The 27,581-nt window shown below is 36.6% G+C and overlaps 1 protein-coding gene across 1 annotated transcript in view; it reads left to right on the top strand.

The window, feature by feature from the left end:
- Positions 1 to 27,581, top strand: part of TOX (thymocyte selection associated high mobility group box) — a 136,801-nt gene that overhangs the window by 10,071 nt on the left and 99,149 nt on the right. The window contains exon 2 of the mRNA XM_006923986.1: positions 6,411 to 6,653. Within this exon, the coding sequence (XP_006924048.1) occupies positions 6,411 to 6,653 (243 nt within the window). The remainder of the gene's footprint in view (positions 1 to 6,410; positions 6,654 to 27,581) is intronic.

Here is a 27,581-nt window from a genome sequence, read left to right as displayed (position 1 = left end):
TGTAAGAAATGAAAACGTCTAGAAAACTAAAAAAGTGTACACTGCGTTTGTACACAAAATTGTATACTGAACAATTACATTGAAATGTTTTAATGAACCCCCTTAAACACTGAATATGGAATGCTGACCCCTTACCCGAACAACATCTGTAGGCCCCTCCACTAGGGTTTCAGAAGTAGCCCCTGCACTTCAATCTACTCTCCTGAATTATCCGCGTGTGGGTTGTGGGTTATGGAAGGGAGGGAGTAGATTATTTGTTTTTCAGAAGCTTATTTGTTTGTTTGTTTGTTTTTAGCCAAAGAGGTGGTCCTCATGACAACTGCACACAATAGTTGGTTTTAAGATGCCCCTTAAAAATAGAGCTCAGAGACTCATGTAGGTCTCCAAACAATCTGAGAGGAAACAAACCTCTTCCCTATTTCAGTATCAGTAATTATGGCAGGAGAAATGCCTATATATAAATGCAAGGACTTTTCTGAAGCCCCTAGAGAGGTGGCCCTGGCACCAGCATGATTCACAGAGAGTGGTAGACTACCCTGCCCCAGCTACCCCTGATGTGAGAGTGTTTGGCTCACAGCCCCACTACCCCTGAATACTTAAAGCTTCAGCCTAGTAGTCCTACCTCACAGGTCCAAGCTCACCCAGGCTTGGCCCTAGGAAGAGCCAGTGTCAGATATGCTCTGGGGTGGCTTCAAGGCAACCCTGTTGTTAGGTCTCATTCAGGCCTAGCTCACTGGTTTTTCGATTATAGAAAGCCTATCCTATCCAATAAAAACAAGACCCAGTAGATGCTTGCACTGAGCCCAGTACCCTAAAGTGTGTTTTCATTGGTGGGACCAATCTTGCCCTTGAAGTTTTTTTAGAGATTAAAGACCTGACCTTGCTGTTGAACCTCCTTGATGTATTACCTGGATGTGCTCATTTGTCAATTTTCTGGTCTTCCCTTGATCACTTATTGCATCATGGTAGACGTGTCTGATCTTCAGGTCCCGTATCAGGGTAAATCTGCTTGTAACAATCCCTTCTTCATCCCAGCTTCAAATAATTTCTCTTTCATTTACACTCTTATATTACTAAGCCTGACACTTTAAACATGTCCTTTCTTGGGAATCTAAGTATTTATATCTCTTCTGATTCACTTTATAATCCTTTCTATCTCAAATCACACTTTGCAGGATGTCTTACACATAGTAGGTACACAACAAATGCCACTGGCGAATGAGGTACTCATCGTCTTTACTCAACACAAAGCTACAAAAATTAATGAGCAAAAATAAAATAAATGTACTTTCTACCAAAAACTACATTTCGATAACTGTTGCTTGAAAAATTAGTACGTTGTATGTTTTTAAATGAAGATGATTTATTGCTATTGTCTAACATGTGAAAAAAGACAAAAAAAATTGTTTGCAGGATCATTGGCTTGAGCACTTCAATGGCACCGTTGGACAGTTCTTACTGAGTGTTAAGATGATTTATGTAACAGACCGAAGCTTTCCACAGTAATGCATTACAGTCTCAAGCTATCAACCCTTGTTCATGCAGAGACAAAAGAATCTGAGAAATACCTACTTCTGAAGGTCTTCTTGAAAGAAATAAGAGATAATGTTGATGCTGCTTAAACTCTTTTGAGAGAAATCACCATTATATACAATATCTTAACTTCTGAAAACATACAGAGAAAGTTTATTATTTTTCTAATGAACTCAGTTTACTTTGATTTCTGTTCAGTTATTTAAATCATGCAACAAGAATTTTCAATAATAGAAGATGAAACATGTTTAAACATTGGTATTTTTCTATGAAGAATTTTCAGGAATTATGTTACAGATTAAAAATTAAGGCATTCTGTATACATTTGATGGCAGTTCTATTTATTTATCTTTCAAATAAAGAGCTATAAGAGGAACATATTTTACAATGTTATAACCGTAGCCATATTTTTAGTGTATGCATGATTGCATGAAGCCATCACATAATTTAGAGATATGTACAAGATGATATTTTTTTTTGAATTCTTCTGAGTTATGGGACTTCTTGTCACCAAAGATTGAGTGTTCTGCATAATGATTGCAATATGTGGACAGCGACCCACAGTTGCAAGGCTCCTCTGATGGAGAAACTAGATTTCAAAAAGAGAAGAAAAGGCAAAGACCAGATTTCCCATTGTTTGTTCCTGGTCAGCATATTTTAACACTCTATCTAGACAGTATGAAAACATGAATTCTCTGTAGTTCAAAAAAAAAAAAAATCAGCCTAATTAACATCCCACTTCCAGATGTAACAGTGTAGAATAAGAATAAAAAATAAGAGCAAGCTGTAGGAAAAGTAAATATGGAATGCAGAAGGAGAAAATAATGTAAACAGGATGCCCTGATCATGGAATATGTAAAACGATATGATTATAAAGGAATGTGAGTATGTAATTAAAAAGACAGGGAGTGAAATCTTCCAGAAATCAGGTGAAGAATTCGCTTTCCTTTTTCACTGAAGTGAGGAGGCTGGAGAAGGTTGGACCTGGAGAAGGACAATGGCTTTAGTCAAATGGCTGGAAAAGTTTGCAAACAGATCAAATCAAAACAGATCGCGAGGATTCTCTGTTACTTTCCTAACCCAGTCTCTTGATTCCAGTCTGAAAAACAATCCGTCTGATTAGCAATGTGATCTCCTTGCCAAGAATTTCCCAGAGAAGATGCCTGCCTATGGACATAAGACAGTATGTTAGAAACTGTAGATTTTGTTGCAAAGTTTTTCCTGGGTCAGTAGGAGTGGACCTGTCAGGAGCTCATCAGCCTGTTGCAGGTCTGCCAGCAGAGTTCTCGGAAAAGGAAGAGTTGTGGCACTTTGCACGTGAAGCCATTTTTATCTGAGCTCTTTAGATCCTTCTATTCACCATTTTCCACTACCTTTTCGTTCTTTCATTTTAAAAATAGAATTTAATCCCTTTAAAATAAAGGAGAAACTTTATCTTAGCTACTTATGGGGAGCAATTAAATGAATATATTATGTACGGATGGGACTACACTTTGCTTCAGTATGAGATCTGATCAATGGCAAGTATACCGAAATGCCTTTATTGTCTAAATTCTCTCACTTTCTCTCTCCATCCATAGTTGTTTGTTTTCTTAGACATGACCCAATCCATAGCATGTATAAACCCATTTAACCATTTATCGAGAGCTTTCTTTGTGGCAGACGTATATTATTAGGCTCTTTACCTAGCTTATGTTTTTGTTTTCATTGCACATAAGAACCTCATGAGGCAGATTTTGAAACTGAAGTTCACCAGGAGTAAGAAACTTACTCCAGAATTTACACTAATAAATGCTTCAGAAAACCTGGATTTACACTAAAACCTGGATTTACACCAGAATTTACACTAATAAATGCTTCAGAAAACCTGGGCTCCAAAGTCTCAATTCTTTCCAACATGCTCTGTGGCCATTGTTATCAGTCACTAAGGAATAATTTTGAGTCTTCTCAACCAGACCAAAATCTATATCCTTCTCATCAGAGAAAAGTATAGCACTTCATGGGCTAAAATACAAATTCCAACGGTAAGGTTTTAAGAAAATTACTTGAAATAGTCACTGAATCTATTATTTAGGACAATAAAATTACTCTCTTGAGGATGATGATACTATATTTTGAAATTACTACTTTAATGCTTCCACAGTCCTCTTATGGCCCTGAGAAGTTCATATATAGTAGAATTAGCCCAGTATTGTGATTGTACAGCCAACTGTAACTCACATTCCATGACCCTTGGCTCCTGCTTCCTGGACACACAGGGATGCACAGTGTATGGCATATCCCAGCACCAGCAATGTGACGAGACTCTCCTGTGTCAAGGACCAGTGAGTAGCTTAAGATCAAGGAGAATCTGATTATGTAGCAATAATATAATATAATATAATTTGAATCATATGAACCCTGCAGATTGGCTATGGTTTAGAGCAAATCACTTTGCATGCTTCTTTATTTCCAATTTACTTCTCTTTAACATGGTGAAGATCCAAGATAAAATTAAAAGTATTGGCTTGAATTCCATACCACTATCCCTAAATACTTTCTCTCCATTTGTATAGATGGCTACCATGGACTTTTATTATTCCTTGGGGAGAAGGGAAGCTGCATGGCTCAGACTCCTGGAAACTGTCTGGGCAGGGTGAAAGGCACTATACAGGTTGATAAGAGAAGGTCCATATCTGTTCTCCAGCATCCTACACTGGAACCCAGCCCCACAGGTCCTCCAAGGGTATGGGATTGACTCCTCAGTGGTTACTCATTCAGATTTAAAAATCCCATAGTTCTGAGTAAATATTTTATTTTAATGGGGTGAGCACTGGGGTGGAATTTTGGACAAGGAAGGACCTAATATTAATGTTAATACTAATTCTTAAATTATGAAATTTTGTTCATCTGAAACAGTTGGGTATTGGCAACTTTGTATCATTCCACCTAATAAAATAGTAGCAACTAAAGTACTTACATAAGTAACACAGCAATAAAAATGCCTTCCTCCTTCATATATTCATCCCTCATATGTACGGAGCTGATTGTTTATCAGGCGAGTGCAGGTATTTAACTTCTGAGTTTCAATATTCCCTTCAGGAAATCAGGGTAATAATAGCTACACAAAGGATTATTGTAAGGATTAAATTAAGACACATAGTCAAAGGAGTCAATATAGCGCTTTATATAAAATCAACATTAATAAACACGCTTCCTCTCTCTCCCACGTCCCTACTTCACTGAAGGTCTAAAATATATGAAACAAGTGAGAATTTAATCAAACTTTAATTTTGACACTGAGCAGTAATATATTTTTCACACAAGAGATATATACTGTAAGCAGTAAAATTTGGTAACTGGCGATTGAACTTTTAGGGCTGGTGATTTTTTTTTAGCAGAACTTTAGATATTTAAGAAAAATGATCTGCAGATTAAGCAAATCTTTCCTTCATACATCCTCAGTCTCTAACCCACACGTGCCTCTGTGTGACCAGGTCTGAATTCCAGATGTTCCAAGTAGCTCTTCATTTCATCATGTCTTCTGACAGCACCTAAACAAATATATTCAAAAGCTGTACAACATTTAGCAAGTGCAACTTGAAGATTTTCTTTCTGTTAGACAAATAGACGCCATCTGGAAAAAATAACCCCAGGCGCTTGGACTCAGGAGCATGAAGCTTATTGGCTGAACACCCAATGAATACCTTACACTACTTTTTTTGGCTCCTACCCTCTGCCTGCTCATTTCACATCTTGCACACTTCAGCAGGCGCTGTGCTGTTAGACAAGTGAGTCCTTGTTACCCACGCACTCAAACGCTACGAAGACTCGCTTAATTTAAAAGACAGGCTTTGCGAGAATTATCTGGACAAAAATTGCTTCCTTTCATAGTAGGATACCTGCTCTGTAAAGGAGAGCTAAAGGTCACACTGTGTCTTGATATTAATTGATAACAATATTTTTTTTATTTGGTTCCTCTTTATATTTTCAATGTTTACTATGTCCTGTTTTTAAACAGGAGTTTTCTCATATAATCTTTCCTTCCTTCTTCGTTCCTTCCCTTCTTCTTTTATCTAAAGCTACTTTCTAAAAGAAAACATCCCACATGTGTTATTTATTTCACTGATTGACTTTTATTCCTGAATCAGTATTGTAATAATATTAATGTTATTTTGCCTTTCAAAATTGGCTGAACTGAATTGAAATGACTATAATATTTATTAAATCTATGAATTAATTTTTAGGGGACTCAAATAAATGGGAATAATCAGAAATCAAGAAAGCGATCTTCAGTTTTATTTTGATGGTATAATCTTTGCAATAGAAATAGCTTTTATGGCCTTTTTTTCATATATCGGATTTTCTCTGCAACTACATTTATGCAACATGCTTGTTATTTCTTTATTAATTACTTTTTTTTTTGTCAGTTTTGAGCATGTAGGTTTTCAAAACCCAAAAGCAAATTACCGCACAAGTTCTGGAATTCATTTTATTGCATCTCAAGATCGGAGCGATAGGGAGTCCTATGAAACATGTTTGATCAAACATTAATTTTATAAATTGCCTTCCTTCTCTACAATTCTTATGAAAAACATATTCAGCTAGATTAAAACTCTGGAAAATTTTAATGGGACTTTTGAAATCTGTTTGAGTTCAGCTTCTTGGAAAAATAAAACTGCCTATGGAAGCACTCTTTGTATGAGAAGTGGGTATGCCTGGGAGGCAATTTTCTTCCGTGCATCATAGTGAAATTGCAGCAGGATAATCTAAGTGTTTGAAATGCCTTTTCCAAGTCCATAATGCTGCTTGTAATAATATCTGAAGGGGTCATGGGTGTTTGTTCGCGATGGAGAAGGCGATGATAATTTGCACTAATATCACTCTCATTTTTGCAGTCCTACCCTGGGCCCAGCCTGGAAAGTGAAGACTTCAACATTCCACCAATCACTCCTCCATCCCTCCCCGACCATTCACTGGTGCACCTGAACGAGGTCGAAACCGGTTACCACTCCCTGTGTCACCCAATGAACCATAACGGCCTGCTTCCATTTCATCCACAAAACATGGACCTACCTGAAATCACCGTCTCCAATATGCTGGGACAGGATGGGGCACTGCTTACGAACTCCATTTCTGTGGTAAGAATCTGCTTGCCCATTTGTGTTGAATTGTAATAATGTGGCATTATGAGACTAGGCATAAGACTAGGCATAAGTTTTCAGCTATGGAAAATGTTCTCCCTGTGTCCTGTAAAATCCCAAAGCAACTTTTCATTTTATATTTAAGTCTAGGTAAAGTCAATTAATTACATGTTTGATCACTCATATTTATAACCCAAAGTACTAAATACTGTTTGACACTGACTGTCCTCTCATAAAGTCAAACTATCTTACTAGCTATCAGATAAAAAATTATCATAAATAGTGTCACTTTTCATCTAATATAGGTAGGGTTCCTTCCTGCAAAGCAAGACCCCCACATCTTCTGAACAGGAACCACTATTAAACTTGATTTCTGCTCCATTTGCCATCTCAAATTCCACAAACTTACATCATAGAAAAGCAAGTAAACACTTTTCATTTTTATTTTGGATGCTGATGATCAAAATTTGTCTCCATTAATGTGCTTCAGTCTCTTGGACCTGTTATCACTCAGAACCTTCTAATGTTCTACACTTCTCAAATTTAGTGTGGGTGTATCACCAAGAAAACCAGCAAGTATTAAATTCCTAGTCCCTACCCAGAGAGTCCAGGACTCTGTATTTTTAATGAGCAACCCATGCTTGAGAAACAGTGACTTATCATAAAATCTTTCCTTCTGATTTTTATGTTATCTAAAAACTTAATTTCTCTGTCTACATCTCAAGTAGTAAAAAATATTTTCAGTAGTATATGGCTAAGAGCAGAGCTTTTTACCTTGTCATAAAACTCTCTCCCAGGTTAACAGTGACTGTGAATTAGCACTCTTTGGTTTCCATTGTTCAATCACTTAACAGTCTACCTAACTTTATTGTCATTTTTGTAAGCCACGGAAGAGTGTTGACTTGTTCACAATTAACAAATTGATTAAATTATTTGTATTATGTTGGTTCTGATAGGAAAGCATTTCATATTATCCCTTATCTAAGTCATTTGGGGATGTATCTCTAACTTGAATGACAAGAAGGTATTTCTGCTAATCGTGGACATAAAGTGGGGGGTTGGGGAGGAGAGTCAAAACAAACCCTGCAGCTTTTAGTGAGTGAATCCCAGAACCTAAGCCATGAAACTGTATAGGTTCTCTTAAGAACTGGCAGCTAGCTGGGCGGCCAAGAGGGGAGAACTCGTTCTCAGTACTAACAGTGGCAGAAAACTCAGCACTGTTGCCCCAGTATTTTATGTTATATTCCACCTGTATAGATTTATCCTGAATATTAATTCTGACTTCAAAAAACATAAAATGAATTTTTTAACAAATAAACTAAATGTGCAAATCTGAACAATGCACTTGAAAGTCGTTACCTTAAAAAAACACAGCCTATTCTTCTTGGGGGCTAAGACTTCAGACCCAGTTATGAAACAATGAGGCATTAAGGTCATGGCTTTATAGACAGCCCCATTCACTAGAAAGAAGAGGAAGAGGACGTACAGTGTATAAAATACCAGTTTTGTTCACTGTGCTTCTTCCTCATAGTATGAATGGAGTTGGGCCATAGGAAGGATAACGAGATATTCAATTATATAGTTTAAGTCTCCAAACTTTTTTGCCTTTTTAGCATTCCTATGACCATCTCAACACACCTTTCACTCTTAAAGCAATGCTTGTCCAATTTTAATAAATGTGCGTCTGGGATTTTCCCAGATTTTCTATCCATGGCAATCCATTCTCAAAGGGCGCTCAGGACTCTGGACCTGGCCACTGGACCCGTGAAACTCACCATTTTCTAGACACTTCCTCCACTATGCTTTCCCCTTCACCTCTCAGGAACTTCCAATCATCTGAATTTCTTTATGCCGTTCCCCACCCAAATGACTGTCAAAAACCAAACTTTGGTATTTTTTCTTCAGCATGGAATTTACCTTGGAATTTTTGCCACTCTACACGGCAGAGGGGCCCTGATTGGCCAACACTAATAGAATGAAGCTGTAATTTGCCAGTCTTGGTTTTAGTAAGGTGAATCTAGCAGGGTTATTCATAGGATGGTGAGCCTTCCTCCCGACCTCTCAAACCACATTCAGAGATGGGCATGTACTTTGCCTATTAATAATACTGGTCCTAGCATTTTATGCTGTAAATTAAAAGCTAGTCCAATAAATAACACAAGTCTTGGCATAGCTTTGGATAAGCTTCAGCACTACCTAAGGGAACTTTCTGTGATGGTGACTTTTCTTTTATCCATATTGTCCAGTGATAGTAGTCATTGGCTATTGAATGCTTTAAATGTGGCTAGTGTGAATGAAAGGCTAATTTTTATTTTATTACATTTTAATTACTTTATATTTAAAATAGCCACATGTATCTAGTGGCTACAACATTGGATGGCATAGGTCTAGTTAACAATATTGATTCTAACATTAAATCTATGTTAAACTCAATTTTTTAAGCCAGAGTGGTCTTGGAGAAAGCAGATATGGAGATTAAATTTATTGTTAAGAATTCTGTTTCAAGGCTTGGATCTCTGTCTGGATTCTAAGACCCAGAGTTTGATATACTCTGAAGTTGCAAGAGAAATCTAACAAACTTTACTGGAGTCTACCAATTCCTTTGAGAAACAAGGAGTCTCTTCACTTTTCACTTCTTATTTTGAGCTGTCATGTATCCAGAATGCCTTTCATCTGTATGTACATTTTTTGCTTACCATGGTCTAAATGTTCAAAAGGGCTCAAATGATTGATAAGACATAGTCACTGTCCTTCAGAAGCTTATAAACTACAGAAGAAAAAAATATATGAACAGGTAGGAAACAACTAGAATGAGACATGAAGCAATTAGAGAGACCAGGCTCGATTTAGTTTTACTGGCCATGAACCCAGTAGGAATTTCTAGTTGAAAGAGATTATAGTAATCTTGTTTGGGTAGTTTATAAAACTCAGTGGAAAAGGTAGGACTGCAATCAGGGCTTGAAAGACGGTTTTGATTTAGACAAATAGAAGAGAAAAGGCATATTGGAGAGCATTTGAAAAGCATTGGAAGTTGGATGTTTTAAGTTGAGAGATTTGACCAAAGGCTTCAAAAACCAATCCAAGGACTGCAGGCTTGATATAATGGATTCTAAAAAATCATTGGCTGTTTTCTCTCAAGGCAGAAGCATTGAGAAAGCAATGTCATAGAAAAATCCTTCTGGCAACTCCCTGGCTGGAGAGCAGTGGTAAGAAACTGGAGGTGTGGAAAGTCTGAGGTCATCACTCAGGCAAGGAGTATGAAGAGATACCCAGGGTGGTGACAGTGAGAACTGAAGGATGGGCTGCTGAGTGTTTTCACGTCATTCCCAACTGTACATGAATCTAAAGATGAACAACTCTTTATATCATCATCACATTTTACATTTAAAAAGCACCGAGGGATTATCCTCTTTGAAACAAAATTTAGCACTCTAAGATACTCTCTTCACATTTCTTTGTAAAACCTGGCTAAACCTCTTTCCTGAGCAACTTGCTTATGCCTGATGTGATCACAAAATTTCACAACCAACTATTGATTGGTTTGCCGATTGTTGAAATATATTTATGAATAGTGCACAAGTTAGGTCATCAATGCTCATTTGGACAAGGAAATAAATCAAGATGTACAAGCTGCCCACCTGGAAGTGACAGTTCTCTTTTTGAGTTTTGTCAAAGTCACCTGCAATATGGGAACAACTAATGAAAGCTAACACTTGTAGATAAATAATGAACTTGCTATAAATTTTTAAATCCTCTAAGTATAAGCCACCTTAGGCAGCTTTATATACAGGCTCAACTCTTTCCAATTTTATTTTCCAAAAGCTTTTCAATGTTATTAAAGCTGAGCCTTTGGCTGTTAATATGGCACTTGCTTCTTTGTGTTAGTATTTTCACATGATGGAATTCTAGAATTTGATTAGATCACAGAGGTGAAAATATTTTAGTTCTCATTTAGGCATTATATATATTTTAGAGGTTATTGTAATATTTAATGCATATGCATCATTATATATCACATTACTATTTTATATAATATAAGTTATATGCAATATATAATCTCTTCTGAGATTTTATTTTAAAGATAAATGTTCTTGTATCTTATTTTCCCTGGCAACATGTGATACAGTTTCACTGACTATAAGTGTTTCCTACAAATGTCTAATATATTAGAGATAAAAAATTTAGTCCATAGTTTAAAATCAATATCTGAATGAGTATTATTATCCCAATTTTACAAGTGGAAAATAGAAGATCGAAGTAGCTAAATGAATTGCTCAGTGGCTCAGTCAGTAAATACCCCAGCTTCCTTATCTAAAACGCAAAGATAATAATAGTTCTTATCTTATAGGGTTAAATGAAGATTTAAGAATTGCTTAGACTAGTGGTTGGCACATAGGAAATGTTATATAAGTTTTTAAATAAAATATGAAAAACAAGCTTCTATGACTCTTTTGGAGAAGTTAAAATTCATGAGAGAGATGATTTTCCAAAAGAGTTATTTATACTCTAATCCTTAATCTTCTTCACATCTGTCAAAAAAAAAAAAAAAAAGATAGCAATAAGCCTGCTATTAACCAAAGTCTTTACCTTTTCTGAGTGTCCTCATAAACCATTGTAATTAAACTGACACCTTTGGGCTAGACCACCTCAGTTCAAATCCTGGCACTGCCACTTACCAGCAGTGACATTGAGCAACTTAGCCTTTCTAAGCCTCAGTTTCCTTATCCATAAATGGGTATAATAAGATATTTAATCCTATAATGTACAGTAGTTAGTATCTGTAAAGTTGTGCCTGTCATGCAGTGGTCGCTAGGTATATTCAGTGGAAATCCCTTTCTGAGGAAAAGGTCATCAGGGTAGAATATCTAGATTGCCTTCTACAATTTACCATAAACATATGGGGGTAAAGCATCCGTATGGTGAAATTTCTTCCTTCCCAAATCTCCCCCCACATCCTTTTTGTATATTTTTGCCTGTGCCATTTTACGCGTTACTAGCCAGTTGGGACTCCTGCAGGAGCTTAGATTTCTAGCACTTTAAAATATTCCATTTTTTTAAAGTCCCTATTTTCCAAGACCAGGCTATAAAACAGGGTAGACTTTCAATTAGTATATATACTGTCGAGTAAGTGCCTATTAAATCTGATTCTCTAGGTCCAAGTTAAACAGCCATTCTTGACCCACTATGCAAAAGTTCCAATTTCTCGAAATTGCTTTGAGTTATTTTGATAGCAGGTTACTGATCAAAGAGTGGAGTCTGGTTAGAAGAGCACTGGAAAGAGAGTCTAGGAGGCCAGGCCCTGCCTGGAATAAGTGTGCGAGCCACAAGCGATTCACTGCACCCTGTCTGTAACCCTAGGTGGGGGTTAGGCTAGATGAGCGGCTCCAAATTGAACTCCTTAGAGCCAGAGGGATTCAAGAGTCACCCAGAAGGGCATGGATCTTATTCATCTCACTCGTCCACATTTCTTATAAAAGTTCCCCTGAGCAAAGGATTCTGTTCCCACAAGAAGATGGAAAACCAAAAGAGTAGTTGCTCTCGGAGATTCTTCCCAGGGCTAGCATTTTTCTGTGATTCATTCTCTATCGACCACACAGCTGTGATCCAGAGTCACAACTCACTCAACTCGTCACCTTAGTTACTTAGTAACTTTTCCTGCCATCACTTCAACTTTCTCAGTGTTTTACCTGTGCCCCCAAAGCCTAATCAGTTATTAAAATATTTGAATCTGTTGAGCAGTACATTTCTTTTGGGCGGAAAATGTTATTCTGCCAGTAAGAGGAAAGTGACGTGGCTTTGTGAGAACGGATGGCGTTTTCATGTTTTTAAAAAGAAACTACGGAACTATTTTGGGAGAAAGGTAGAATGAGAAAATGTCTGTATTAAGTATTCATGGTTTCAGAAAAATCCTTTGATTCCGACAAACTGAAATTAAGAGCCTCTCCTTTTTCTCTGCACTCTGGTTCATTCACTGCTTTTTTAATCATGGATTGGTGGAAGGCAAAATACAACCTTGTATAAAGTCATCCAAGCCTCTCTGCCTGGCATATATGTGGCAATTGCTTGTTCTTTGTGCAGTCAACAGAAGCTCTTTCATACAAAGAAAAACCGTGCAAAGTTTTAGAATGGCCTCACAGAAAGGATTCATTTAGGACCTGGGCTTTTTGTAGAGTGTGGTTCTTAATGACACATTATAGAAAATTTACAATAAAAAAAGCAACAAAGGAGATTTCAATTTCTTTGAATGCTTCAAATTTCCAGTTCTGGAGTTTAAAATGGAAAAAAGACGTTAAAAGCAATAAAATTGGGGGGTTTATTTTTCCAGGCAACAAAAGCAAGCATAATGTATGTACTCAGATTTGTCATCATTTTTAGCATTCAGTCATGGCACACTCTGCATTCAAAGGCCACTGTACAACTGTTTTGACAGCCATCACTTCAGTAAGAGCAGGACGGACAGGACTGAAGCAGAAATGTTCTTCTGGGTCTATAGGGAGTGCTGTTACATCAAGGAAGTCAGATATATTAGAGCAGCATGAATTTCTAATACATTGCCATTATGGAAAGGACCACTGGCATATTGAATAATGTAGCTTTCAAAGCCAAGCAGAAAATGTGATTAGAGGCAATTCGATTGCTATTTTTAAAATAAATATTTTCAAAATCTTGAGATATTTTATTTCATGTAATGCACAAAGTATGTAACAGTGGACTAGAGCTAAATATCTTTCAGGACACGAAAGAGCTGATGATGTCAGTCCCATTTAGATATGAAATAATAGAAGCATTAGTTTAAAAGGGAATGGATGTCACAGTGGTTTGTTTCTTTCTTTAAAATATAGCGGGGGGGGGACAATAAAAAGAAATTACTTGCCCACTTTGACAGAAGAAAAAAAGATGAAGAATAATTATTTAGCGGTATGCCACAATTCATCAAATGTTTAGCAATTACAGCCTGTTTTTTTCACAAATTATCCTTTTTTGAATATGGCAGCACATACGAGCAATATATTAAACCACTTCAGTACTGTGAATACATGGGCTGGTTTTTTGTTCTTATTTTTGACCATATATAATAAAAGTGTGTGGTTTGGGTTGGGTCTTTTTAATGTCAAATTCCTAATAAGGCCAAAAATAAGCGTTGTTTGTGGTTAGTTGTTAAGCTCCACTTAAGCTCTTTCTTTGCTCAAAACAGACTACTTTGAATGTGGCATTGATAAGTAGTTCAATGGACTCAGTATGTTAATGATTTGGGACTATCTTTTAGTGCTGTAATAAAATATTTTTTCCAAACTAGAGTTCTCCTTAATAGTGTTCAGGAAAGGAGCCAATTTAAAAATAACACTTTTCCTTTCTTGTGCCAAGTAAGAAAACTCAAGATTCACTTTGTGTATAGGGCTTGTTGTACTTTTTATTCAACCCTGGAGTTCATATGGATGTGTGCCTCGCCCATGCACAGAAGAAGTTAAAAAGCTATAAAACCAGTTCTATAATATACTGTAAGCAAACTCTGGGAGTTATTCAATTCAGTCTCTTAATTCTAGGCAGGGGTAAACTTAAACCATTTAAGATATGCGGTTTTCTATCTAAGAGCCAAGATTCCGCAGCTTTCCTTGGTAGCCTGTTTGTGTTTAATTAACCTTGTAACATTAAGTTAAATTGCAGTAAGAGATTTAGATTTCTTCCAGGAAGTTCCTTATTAAAGTTAAACTAAAGTCTCTTACTGCAATTTCAGTCTACTTTGTCTGCCTCCGACGTCTCAATGCTCGAGTATTTGACATTTATTAAGTCAATCCTGCAGTTGTGTTTTACCTGGCCCAAATAACCCCAATTCTTTTAATCTTTCCTCAAAGGTCATATTTTTCAACTTTTAAATCAAATTAACTTTTTTTTTTTTTTTTTTAAATTTGTGATCTTAAGGAATGCTGGCCACAATGGGAGGCAGATCTCCAGATAGAGCCCGAGGTCACAGATTAATTTCTAAATTTTTAAAATAATTCTCCTGCCCCACATGGACATTTTATGATAGGCTCTTTAATAGCATCATTGATTGCTGACATATTTAATTTTGACCCATCGATCACTCCCACGGTGCGTTCCTTGCTGTATTGGTATCCAGCCAGCAATTCCCCATCTTGTTTCTGTGTAACTCATTTCACGTCCTAAAGGCAAACATCTGGGAAGGCCATCATCATGTTATTTTTGAAAAGTCATCTTTTTTTCTGCTTAGCTATCCATTATTTAAATAGTCCTTAGCAAACAAAGAGAGAGAAGAAATATATAGTTATGTACTCATAACCGTCCTTGGACAAACAGATCCTAACCAGGCCGGTCAGTCACAGAGTCTCCAGGCCCAGTCACTAGCTATAACCTCCAAACTGTTAATAAAATGTTTCCTGAAGTGTTGAGGGGGAGTTTGGGAAAAGCAGCACAGAATCTGTACGAAAAAGAGTTGGGAGCAGGAAGAATAAACAGCAAGTAAAAACAGAAGCCCGTTCCACAGAGAAATCGCACACCTGTGGCTCCATCTGACTGTGTGCTTCCTGTCTGTGGTCCTTCCCCTGACCCCTCTCCAACTCCCTGTTCATTGCCTACTTCTCCTCCTCACCTTGGGTCCAAAAAATATGCCATCCTCATCCTTCGACCCTAAATATTAATGATAACACTTCATGTATCCAGCCATGACTGAAAATCAGGCTCTGGCCAAACACCACACCCGTCATTCTTGCTCTCTCTCTCCTTCCCGCCTTCACACTCGGGGCATCCCCGCAAAAAGGAGTTTCTTGTTCTCTCTCACTCTGCCTGGTAAGCTTTTTACAGAAGAGAGGACTGAGGCATCCTGAGTGCTTACTTGGTTTTGTTGTCAAGACTCGTGGAAATGGTTGATAACAATAATATAAGCAGTGCACAGCGCATAGTAGGACCTCGATAACTGTTTCTGATCAAATGGATGAACTCATTTGTCCCCACTGAAACCCTTATATGTTTCCCAGACAGTACAAGATTGCTGTTGCTTTTTATCCTGACTCTGTAAGCAGTGTGTAGTCTTCTAAAATGATACAAATATTCCAGTTTCCAAAAAAGTATAATGTTCTGTATCATGAGGTCTAAATTAGCCTGCTAGAATACTTTCAGCGTAGCTAAACCTACATCTAATACTGTAGCTGTAATACTTAACTTACTACAAATTATTCCTAACCCATACCACTATTAAATTGATGTACATGACAATTAATTATAATGCATAGTTGATCTTTTTTAGATGAATACTTTCATTTTCTGAGTAGAGTTATTTTTACAGAAAAAAAAAATCCGTAAAATTATAAGACTTCTAAAGAAACATATTTCTGCCTAGTCCCCCAAAATCTTGGGGGCAGGATGAGCAATGTGGAGAATTAAAGTCTATTAAACACTGGTGCATATGACCCGTGTTGATTGGTTTTTTTTTTTGAATTAATAGAAAATGATTCAATCTTTGACTTGCTATTTGCTTGATTTGTGCAAATAGATTATTAACATTAAATGTTGCATTATAAACCCATTTAGTCATGGAGTCATAGGAGAATCAGTTGAAAATGCTTTTCAGGAGAACAATGAATCAGTCTCACTTCACGACACCACTTCCTTCATTATTCATTAACTATTCTTATCTAGAGCACACGGGAACATTTTAAGAGCAGGTTTTAGGTTTTTTTTTCCATTTCAGTTTTTTTTCCAATTTGAAAGTTCTGAGTTCTTATGTGGACAAGCATTACCTGCAGGAACATAATATTTATCTTTTTATATTAGCCATTTATATACTTCTCTCTGCCAAAAGCAACACACACTCCGTTGGAGAAAAGGCATGAAGCCTTTGACCATTTGGTACAGTCATTAAAATATTAGATTCAAGTTTCTTTTTTTGGATCATTTAAAATATCACAAATGCCATAATCATCCAGAGAACCGGTATTTTTTCCCCTTCACCTAATGATATATTTAGCATTTGTTTAAATATATAATAACAAAATTTAATGGATTGTACATATTCCCCAGAGAAGTCTAAGTATTATTTGACAGAAGGAGGATTAAACTCCTTTTTGTAATACAGGATACTAACTCTATTTTTGATAGGCAAGAAACTTTTTCAAAATGTGCTATATTTGAAAAGTATTATTAAGAATATCATATTCTTTAACATGTAAGGGTTTTTTTTAATCAAAATCTTGATTGTCTTTTATTAAAAATTATTCAACCCTCAAATATATTACACTATTATATTTTTTCACATTTTTATATGCATTGAATATTTAATCACATTCTCTACTAATGAGAAGACATAAATAATTTTACTAATTTGCAATAGGACCATACTTCATGCATTGTGATTTGAAAATGCTCTAGATGAAACATAAGTTCCTCCTCAATTCTTAAGATGGTAGATTTATAAAGGTTATATTATTATGGCTATCAAAAGACAAACAAAACTGTTAACATTTAAAAGCATTTTCTTTCTATTGTGAGATATACGTATCTTATAGCTCTTGAGCAATTAACAGGAAGAGGAGACTAGCCAGGCCTGACCACGTAAGAGTTATTCATATGGAATAAAAGTATGTTGTTCGCATCTATATTTATGTATCTCTCTGTATCTCTACATAAACATATGCAACTACACACGTGTTGATTGTGTTTATGTGTCTGGGACTCTTATCCCACTGTGAGAGTATCAGTGGCCAGTAAAGGCCATCCCCACACTGGGCAGATGCAAATTGGGACATTTGGTTAACAGCTACTGTGTTACCTGGGGTATTTTCTTATTGCTGTGGTTGTTTTTGCTTTCCCCGAAGCAGCCTCATTTCTAATTAGAGCAGCACATGAGGCTAGCCCGCGTTTCCCAGCAGACAGCAGACACAGCATTTGCTGAAGCTGTGCTTCGCTGTACGTTTCACTCCACTCGTCACGCATTTTTCGTGTGTCTTCGCTGTGCCTCAGTTCTGCTGGGTTTTATATGTAGTGAATGTTAGAATCCAGAAGCTGACAGTTCTCTTGGGAAGATGAGAGTTACATATATGAAACACATGGAAAATGTGAGACCACGTAAGATCAAGTTGTCAAATCTGGTACCCTCCTTCAGCAGTCCAGGAGTGTGGTAGTCACCACCAGAAACCGACCAATGGCAGGATCTTGAGAAGCGGTGTGATGGCTGGTACACCGGCTGGTTCTGTAGTGAGGCAGCCAGGACTTGGACCTTGCCAGCCCCTCACTGGCTACATGTGCCTGAGGGCAAGTGACTTTACCTCTCTGTGCCTCACTCTCCCACGTCTTACCTCGTACCTCTCCCGTTGGTAATGAGGATCAATGGGTCTGTACACGTGAAGCCCTGGAGCAGAAGCAGACAGTGTGCTTCGTGTCAGCTGTTTTATTATCTACCGAAGTCCCACAGCAGCTTGTCTGGGATTTCTTTGCACTGTCTGTCATTCCTTATCTAGTTACTAGTGTCCATGTGCCACAGAACGTTCTAAGAACAACGATGTCAGTATTTACTGAACACTTACTCTTGCCAGGGCCCAGGCACACAGTTTTACAGAGTTCTCTTCTTAATCCCTGTAGTCACACCAGGAGAGGGTGGTGTAATCTTTATCTTACCCAGGAGGCCATGGGGGTTAATTGGAGGGCGGGGGGGACAGCTGGTAGGTGGCGAAGTAGGCAGACTGTGGTGCTTGTCACCTCTGCATTTCTGGTGAGTCAGGGGCTATACCTCATACTCAGCGTGGACTCCAAAACTTTTCATTGAAAGTCTTCATTGAGCTGTTTGTCCTCTACCTTCTCCCATGAAGTGTGTCCTGATGGACTTGGTGCCATCACAGCTCATGCTGGTCATGCCTGTCCAGACAACATTCTCAATTCTGCCTTCTTTTTTATTTTAACCAAATAAACTCACTTTCATTATTTTTACATTGCTGAAATAATAATAATAGTCAGAGGACCGAGTAGAGGAAAAGGGAGATCATATAGTTCAGTGAAAAAAGGATGAGCTTAGAATTCTGGCTGGGTAACTGACAAATTACTCGATCGCTTCAACTCAGTTTCCTAGACTGTAAAAGAGAAAAAAATATGACGATGATAATATTTACCAGATTCACGTTTCTGGTACTTAACAGTTTAAGGACATTCTCTAGTCATTGTGTTGAATAAATTAGCATTTCAGCTACTAAAAAAATGCTAGCTATTTGCCCAAACTCCTATAATGTAAATTATTAACTTTCCTGCAAGAAACAAAGTATGACGTCCCCGAGTAGCAACAGGCTATCCCAGCAGACAAGGATTTGTGCAGCTCTGCCTTAAACGACCAGGAGGTGGGTGACCTGCCATTTGCCGTGAATCAGCCAACTTCAAGATATTTTTTCCCCTCCATTATTAGTATACAAAATTTACTTTTAAAAGTCCAAAGATATTTAAATTATTTTATAAATGAAAAGAGGAAAATTTCTGGGCATCTTGCCATGGATAGCAGATCCGAAATTAACTAGAAATCTTTCCTTCTCTTTATTAAATTCCCACTACTTTTTCTGATGTGTTCATATCAATTTGTCTCTCCATAAATATTTGAATATTCTATATGACAGAGAATTGATAAAAGCCAGAGAAATAGACAGTGAATTGTGAATAAACTTCAACCAAGTTTTCTTCATTCCTGTCCATTAATGATAAATTAATGTGGCCAGGGTCACAGAAGCATCTCAACAGGGCTAGTCCCACATGAGCAGCATGTTCAGATCTCCCATGAGCTCAGGGACCTCCCTGATAAACGCCGGAGTACCAATGAGAATGCTGGTCCATGAAGGATGCTGGAGCCAGAGTGTGGCTTTCAGAGCTCTTCGTGTCAATGGCCTCCTTCTTCTCATTCAGCCTATGGAATGTCCCAGCCCCTGAGAACAGGTCTGTGGAGATCCCCTCATGGGACCAGAAACTGGCAGGAAAGTTAGCTACTAGCAATGGCTGTATTTAGTTATCTTAGAGAGGAGCTGGAGGGTTTGAACATGTCAGCACCTAGTGAGATTTTGATAGTGATTCACAATCTGGGTTAAACCAGGCACTCAACTGCCTGTGTAGGGACTCTCAAACAGGATCTGGTCTTGGACGGGTCTACCAGGGTGGTTAAATGGACGAAGGTGCTTTAATGCATAGTACACCAGTGTCCACAGCAGTGGGGAGGGATGTATCTTCTTTGCCTGCTTGGAATAGTCAGTACATAGTGAAATGGCTCCTCAGCGTTAGGAGGCATAAACAATGGGAGAACTGTCCCTTAAATGTGGCATAGCAAAGAGCTACTTCTCAGAGCATAAGGTAATTTAAAACATATGGTGAAATGCTGGTGTGTTTCATTGGTACGATGGAAAGAATGTTGAAGTCAGGGACTTCTGAGGGCAGGGAATCCCCAACGTGACCTCATCGGGTCCAAAGTTCCCATTTGTATGTGGTGATTAGGAAGATGGGCCCTTCCTAGCGGCTGGACCCGGCAAAGGGTACTTCAGCTGTTTCCCATTTGTGAAATGGAGATAATGGTTAGTGTGCTGTCTTTCCTTTTCTTGTAGGGAGGATTAAATGAGGCATTACGAATAAGCCAATCATCACAGGTGCTCATACACAATAACTTATAAACAGGTGATGATTGCCCATTTCCCTAATATTGCAATTTTCTTATTCTCATGTGAGGTTTTATAAAAACAATCAAATTTTTATATTCTTTGTTACTGGTATAATATGTAATGCAATGCTTTCTTATCCATATTCATTTAAAATTTTGGCCTTCTAAAGTTAAAAACGATAGAGTCCAATTCTCTGAGGCTTAAGAGCATGGTTACCCAATGGAGAGTTTGAGTTCATCTTAAATCCTCATCAGAATTGCCATTGAAAGCTTCAGTGTTACGGTGAAGGATACACTGGTCAAGTGGCCTAGGCTGTGACTGTGGCTCAGACACCTCCATGTGTAAAATCTAGAGGATGCTTCTTGCTAGTAAAGAGCTTGATAGCAAGGGCGAGGAGTTCAGCTGTGCCTCATCTCATCTGTAATGATTATATGCGCTGAAGTTTAAAAAATGTGAAATTATTCCAAAAAAACACAAACAAAGAAAGAGAAAAGAAATGACTACAATATATCGTTTCCTGCAGAGGCCAGAAAAAGGAGAAATTAGGAATTAACTCTCTCTGGGCAATCTATCAAAATGTTGAGAAAAATACATTGCCGATGAGAAAATATCAAATATCTATTGGGAGACAAATGCCGAATCGTGGCTCACAAAAAGTTTTCCTCGGGCACCTCGATGACAACTTTATAATGCAAAAAATAGCGGATTCTCCTTATTACAGTTTATTGGATAAGCATCTCCATGAATACAAGGCTGTGCTCTGCCCAAAGGGGTCTTGGTCCCAGTTGTGAAGAAGATGCTCCTCAGACATAAAATGTATGAGATAAGAAATGATTAGATATGTCCACGAGATAGCAAACAAATGTTTTGACAAGGAATAAACCTGGTAATGGATTCTTTGCCTTTACCACTCATATGAGTGTTCAAGACAGTTATCCTACTGACATTTATCAGGGAGTTTCATTTCAAACCCTCTCTACTCCTGCTTAGTATAAAAATATAGAAGTGAGAACAACTCTAACACATACTGTAGAATTTGGAAATCCCTTCTTCTTACATTTATTGCAACTTCATGTGTTAGTGGAAAATCACACAATTACAATACCAAATATGTATATTTACCTAAAAAAGCAAGATGTTTAACATACTATGGTCTTCAAATATCTATTTCCTAATTGCAGACAGAGCTCAAATTTTTGCAGTACTAAGCATCTTTGCTTTTCAGTTGGATTCAGAATCAGAAGATTATTACCTCAGAGCTTCATGGAATCTGACAGATTCCAAAATGGAATCCCATTTTTTTCCTTTTTATGTTACATTCATATACACGAGCCTCAAGTTTTAGAATAATTAGATGATATCAGGTATTTACAATATGTTGAATTACCACATAATTCATCATTCAAATCAACACAGTCTGAGAGTGAAGCAGATAACTAACAATGATTAGGCCTCAAATGGGATACTGTGAATGTTGATGAAGAGGATGCAAAAGCTTTTTGCCCTCAAGTGTCCAGTAAAACAAGTGAGGTATATACTTTAAAAGTTATGCAACATTTCAAAGCATGGTATTTATTATAAAAGAGTTTTAAGATGACATGAAGAATCAGAGAAAGCTACTTAATAGAGGTAACATTTGAACAGGCTCTCAAGAAATGATTGATTATCAACAGAGAGAAGTGGGGAAGATGTTTTGGAATGAGGGAGTTTCACTGAGCGTTCATTATGTGAATTGAATCACTGTTCGCCCCAAATACTCAACCCAAAAACCTGTGGTTCATTCTTTGTTCATTTTTTTCCCATCATGCCAAACATCCAATCTCTGAGCAAGTCTTGACCAAATTAACTCCAAAATATATTTGGAATCTACCACATAATTTTTTTCTTTACTGCTCCCACCATGGTCCAAAGCCCCATCGTCTACTGGATTATAGTAATGGTATCCTAAGTGGCCTCCTCACCCAACTCTTGTCCCTCCATTATATGTTCTTCACACAAGAATCAGTGAATAGAAAAGTCACACTATTCTGCCTCTAATAAGCTACAGTCACACTGGTGTCTGTCACCCAACTCCCACCCAAAGACTTTCGCACCGTTAAGGATACTCTTGCCTCTAATCTTCACATTCAATTCTCAGCTCAAGTGTCACTTCTCTGAAATGTTAGTCTAAATTGTCACTGCCCTCACCTCACTCCCCATCACATCGCCATGTTTTATGAAATGAGTTAACACTCTAAAGTGCATATGGAAAGAAATGAATAAATATTAGCATTATTAGCCTCTGAACTATCTGGTTTATTCAACTAGTTGATTTTTTTCCTCCCACTGACTCTCATTTCCTGAGCAGTAGAACCTTGGCTGTCTGATTTGTGCTCTTTCCCGCGCAGCTAGAAGAGGTGTCATGGTAGGCACTCACTTGGTAGTTGTCTCATGAATGCATATATATTCAGCATTGTGTCTAATGGATTAAAGAAGTTATTAAGAAAATGAAAATGCTAAGAAAGTTTATCGTAATATAACAGGGATTCCATCGGAGCAGGTGGAGGAGTTTGTATGTGTATCCGTGTGTAGACATGCATGTACGCATACGTACCACAGAGACACATACTTTTTAACTATATAACTATGCTAATTTATGATTAAAATATATTTTATATCTTACCTTTGCCTTCATGTCTTGCCCTTCTCTCCTAAACTTTAATCCTGGGAACCTCAAATTAGTCAGGACCATCCCAAGAGAGCATACAGAAATGAATGGGACACCAGGGAGATTGATGTATATGAATTATTCCATTGATAATTTACATTTGTATAGTTTCTTCATTTAGGAAAATCCTAAGCTAAGAACATCTATTATTCTCAGCTCAAATGCCTTAGCTGGTGTCAGGCTACAGCATTGTCTAATCCAGCAGAGAGCAGAGAGAGGGAATTAGGAACCAAGAGAATAGCACAAACTTCTTCCCACCCCAAGTTATCTGATTATAGTCCCCCAAAATGATAAAATCTCAGGGGAGGTATAGATAATATAACATCATAATAATGAAAGCTATGTGGTTGATTGGACTTACAACATACTTTTCCAGTATGAGCATTAAGATATATATATAGTAAAATGGCTTTGAAAATTGAGACATAACTTCTTTAAGAGATTTGAGTCCAAGACCTATTTGGGTAGCAATTTGAAGACCTAATTTTGAAAAACAATTATAAAAATTTTATGTTAAAAAGTTTTGATAAGGTCTAGTAGACTGGAAAATAATTTGCATAGGTATTTGCAAAATGTATAGAGAAGGTCCGAAAAGAGGTTGGAGACTTTTCTTTTTCTTTCCAATTTCTGCCTCCAGGAATCTAGTTAGGATAAAAATACTTGTCACATGGTGAAATCAACACTCATTTTGAAATTATTAGAGATGTTGAGAGTGTAACTGTAAGAGATTGGCAAGTCATTTAATTTATCTGGATCTTAACACCAAATACATCCTAATGTTCATTTTAATAACATTCTTTAACTATAGGTAACAATTTGGGCTTTGGGAAATTGTCATATAGATTTATAACTTAAAGAATTGTTTATGAAATTTGGACCTTGACCATTTCTATCTTGGTTAGAACATCTGGATATTGTTTGAAGTTGTTTATGGACATTTAGATGATTTGATTCATATTTAATTCCTAGCATCAATAGATTAGCAATTAAAGTTCAAAAATTACCATTCTGTATCATTTAATGTACTAATAATTTTTTAAAAATTAAATATAGCCTGACACTTTTAAGAGGTGGTGGGGAATCTTCAGCTACCAGGCTATTTCCTTTTGACATTCTGCTTGGTATGACCCCAAAAAATGGCACTTCGTGGTTCTTGTTTCCTTTCTTGACTCCTGGTTTTCACACAAGACTGAATATGTCCTAATAAATGACTGGACATTTCATGTAATAAATCAGCCTGTGTGTCATCCATCATGAGTCATAGATACATTTTTAGAGAGATCTTCACAATCTTGTTTCAAAGGCATAATTAATGAGCTGGCAATATCAGATAATTTTAAAATATATAACTTTTTGTTGTTTTTCTAACAAGTGTATATTGAGCTTTTTCTCTGTTCCCAGAACTATTATAAGTGCAAGAAAATAACTTCTCACAGATAAGTTATCATCTAACTTACTATTTAGATCAGGAATCGTTAACCCTTGCGCTATTGACATTTCGGGCTGAATAATTCTTTGTGGGGGAGGGAGATACTGTCTTTTGCATCGTTGCCAATGTTAGCCCTGATCTCTATCCACTAAATGCCAGTAGCACCCCACGCCTTCTCGTTGGGACAATTAAAAAATCTCCAGACCTTGCCAAATGACTTCTGAGGGACAAAATGCTTCTGAGTGAGGACCATGCTCTAACTAGATAATTTCTGTAAATGCAGAGTGGGCAGTGATTGGAGATTTTCATAGTCCTTCTCTTAAAAAGACACTGTGAGAGCAAATGGAAATTCTACCTGTTTGCAGTGTTAGTCTTAGAGAAACAATCACAGAATTGGAGATTTGAGCTGGAAATTATGTGAATCACTAGGCAAAATTCTTCATTCCTCAACGCAATCAAGTCAATCGTTAGATGTATTTAGGATTACCTTTATTTATATGGCTATCAGAGGCAGAACTAGGCCAACCTCTCCTGACGGTCCCCGGGTTCTTCCCATCACACTTCATTGCTTCTGGATAAAGAAGGCATTGATATTGACAGCACGGTGCTTACAACTATGACCTTCACCGTTTTCCTTGGGTAACCATTTTGACAAACACTACCTATGCCAGTCTCCATGACTTAGTCAACTGCAGGATGAGGCCAGGTGGACTGCCTGTCATGTATAATTCTCTCCACTCCATTGAGCACACGTTCAGTGTTCTCTCTCCATCTCTTGTCATTCCACTAACTGGGACATGATTTATATTGTTCTAAAAAAAAATGGCTTAGTGAAAGCTATCTTTGAGCAAAATTCAGTTATACTTAAATTTGAACAGATACATTAAAATTGGTTTTGGGGAGACAAGCATCTAAAAATTTGGTAATGAATATTTTTCACATTTTTGAATAGATTTTCATAAAAATCCTCATTTTTAAGTATTGGCAATAAAAACAGCAACAGTCAATATTTTTATTAAGCATCTACTAGCTTCAAAGCAGACAGTTACTATTGTAAAAATATGGAAATTAATGAGTTACGTAGTAAGGAAGCACTCTATCAATAAGTCATACAAAAGAAATAGAAGATGACTTTCCATGACACTATAGGAAAAGCACTAAGTGTGAAGAAAAGGAGAAGAGAAAATGGAAAACAAGCATTAATCTAAAGCACATGATATGCCAGGCACCATGCTAGGCACTTTATAAACACTATCATATAGTTCTATAATTTGAAATGGGTATTATTTTCCACATTTATACGCATATATATATATATGCGTGTATATATATATATATATATATATATATATATATATATATATATATATATATATATATATATATATATATATATATATATATATATATATATATATATATATATATATATATATATATATATATATATATATATATATATATATATATATATATATATATATATATATATATATATATATATATATATATATATATATATATATATATATATATATATATATATATATATATATATATATATATATATATATATATATATATATACGCGCATATATATATATATGCGTGTATATATATATATATATATAGTGGGAATAATGCAGGTCAAGGCACATATGGAGAAAAACAAAAACAAACAAAAATATTCAATGCCATTACATCTTAAAACAGGTTAAGGAGTGAAATGGCACATAAAGTGGGAGTATCTTAAACCATTCCTGGCAAAGAAACAAATCTCACCCAATATCAATTGAATGGATGAAAACAAAAGGATGAATATTAGATTGAAGCCAGTTCATAGAGACTCTTGAATGTAAAGTGAGGCATTTGAACTTCATTTGTTAGCCAATGAGAACAGATGGAGGATTTGTGATCAAAGGAGACATCGTTGGAGTTGTACAGTTTACTGTTCTTTTCCTGAGTCGCTCTTCAGGTTTCACACATTGATGGAGGTCTGTCACAACATTTAAGTATGACTGAAGTACATTGGAAGGGGCCCAGCCTAGCATGATCATCATACACGTAATCAGAAAGGAGAGGATATATTTATTTGGTACAAATAGCATCATAGTGATAAAGAGAAACTCTGTATTTTCGTGTCATGTGCCCCACTGGGTCTAGAAAGATAATTTCATTCTTGAGCTGTGGTCAGCTCACAGATGAGCAGCACCTGCCAACACCTCAGAACTTATTAAAAAGGTAAATACGTGGGCCCTTCTCCATACCTTCTGAAACTCTGGCTGTTGGTTCAGGTATATGTCTTCTATTAAGACCTCCAGGTCTTCTGTCGCATGCTTAAGTTTGAGAACCACTGTTCTAGAGTAACTTACTTTGAAACGAAGAAATTCTATCCTTTCTCTCTAGAAAAGAAAAAGAAAATCTAGGCATCCCGCCTTTGGGAAAAGGGTAATTGTTGCCTTAAAAAATGCTCAAAGAATCATAGGCAGAGTTTGAACTGATCTTAGTTTAAGATACTAAGTTAATTATAACTTGTAACATGAATTAAATCCAGTCTTCAATGTCCTGAGGCCTGGGAGGGGGCAAAACATTCTATTTGAAAACTTTATTTTAGTCCATAAATGGAATAAAGTAGATCACAGTTGTTTGGTTTCAAAATATGAGTTCATTAAATTTGAGACAAACAGGATAAAGTTCTATAACTAGAAGGAATTATAGCAAAACCAAAGTTTATTTCAAAGATACTTTCTGGAACACCAAAATTTCATTAGCTTTTTAGCTCAAGCCTGTGACTTTAGCTGGAGTGATAGCAGGGGTATTAGATTAAAAAGTAATTGAACTTGTGTATTATATATTCTTTTTTATTTTCTGCCCAGAGATGACTCAATCACCTTCCGCTGCAGTTCAGAATTATTGGCATCAGTTCAGCCATGTCAGCATTTAATCAATGCTAAACAATATGTAACTTTCAATGAGGGCTTATCTATGGTAAAATATTTTACGTAATTTTGCATTTTATGAATTTAACCCTTAAATTATCAAAATTGAATAAATTTAGTAAGAAAAAATACACATATTCTCAATATATATCTACATGCATATGTATAATAAATAAGAGAAATAATGTAGAATTAAAATAAATTTATTTAGAGTAAAAC

This window comes from Pteropus alecto, unplaced genomic scaffold (assembly GCF_000325575.1).
Source record: "Pteropus alecto unplaced genomic scaffold, ASM32557v1 scaffold87, whole genome shotgun sequence".
Classification (NCBI taxonomy): Eukaryota; Metazoa; Chordata; class Mammalia; order Chiroptera; family Pteropodidae; genus Pteropus; species Pteropus alecto.
This window is presented reverse-complemented; position numbering and strand designations above follow the sequence as displayed.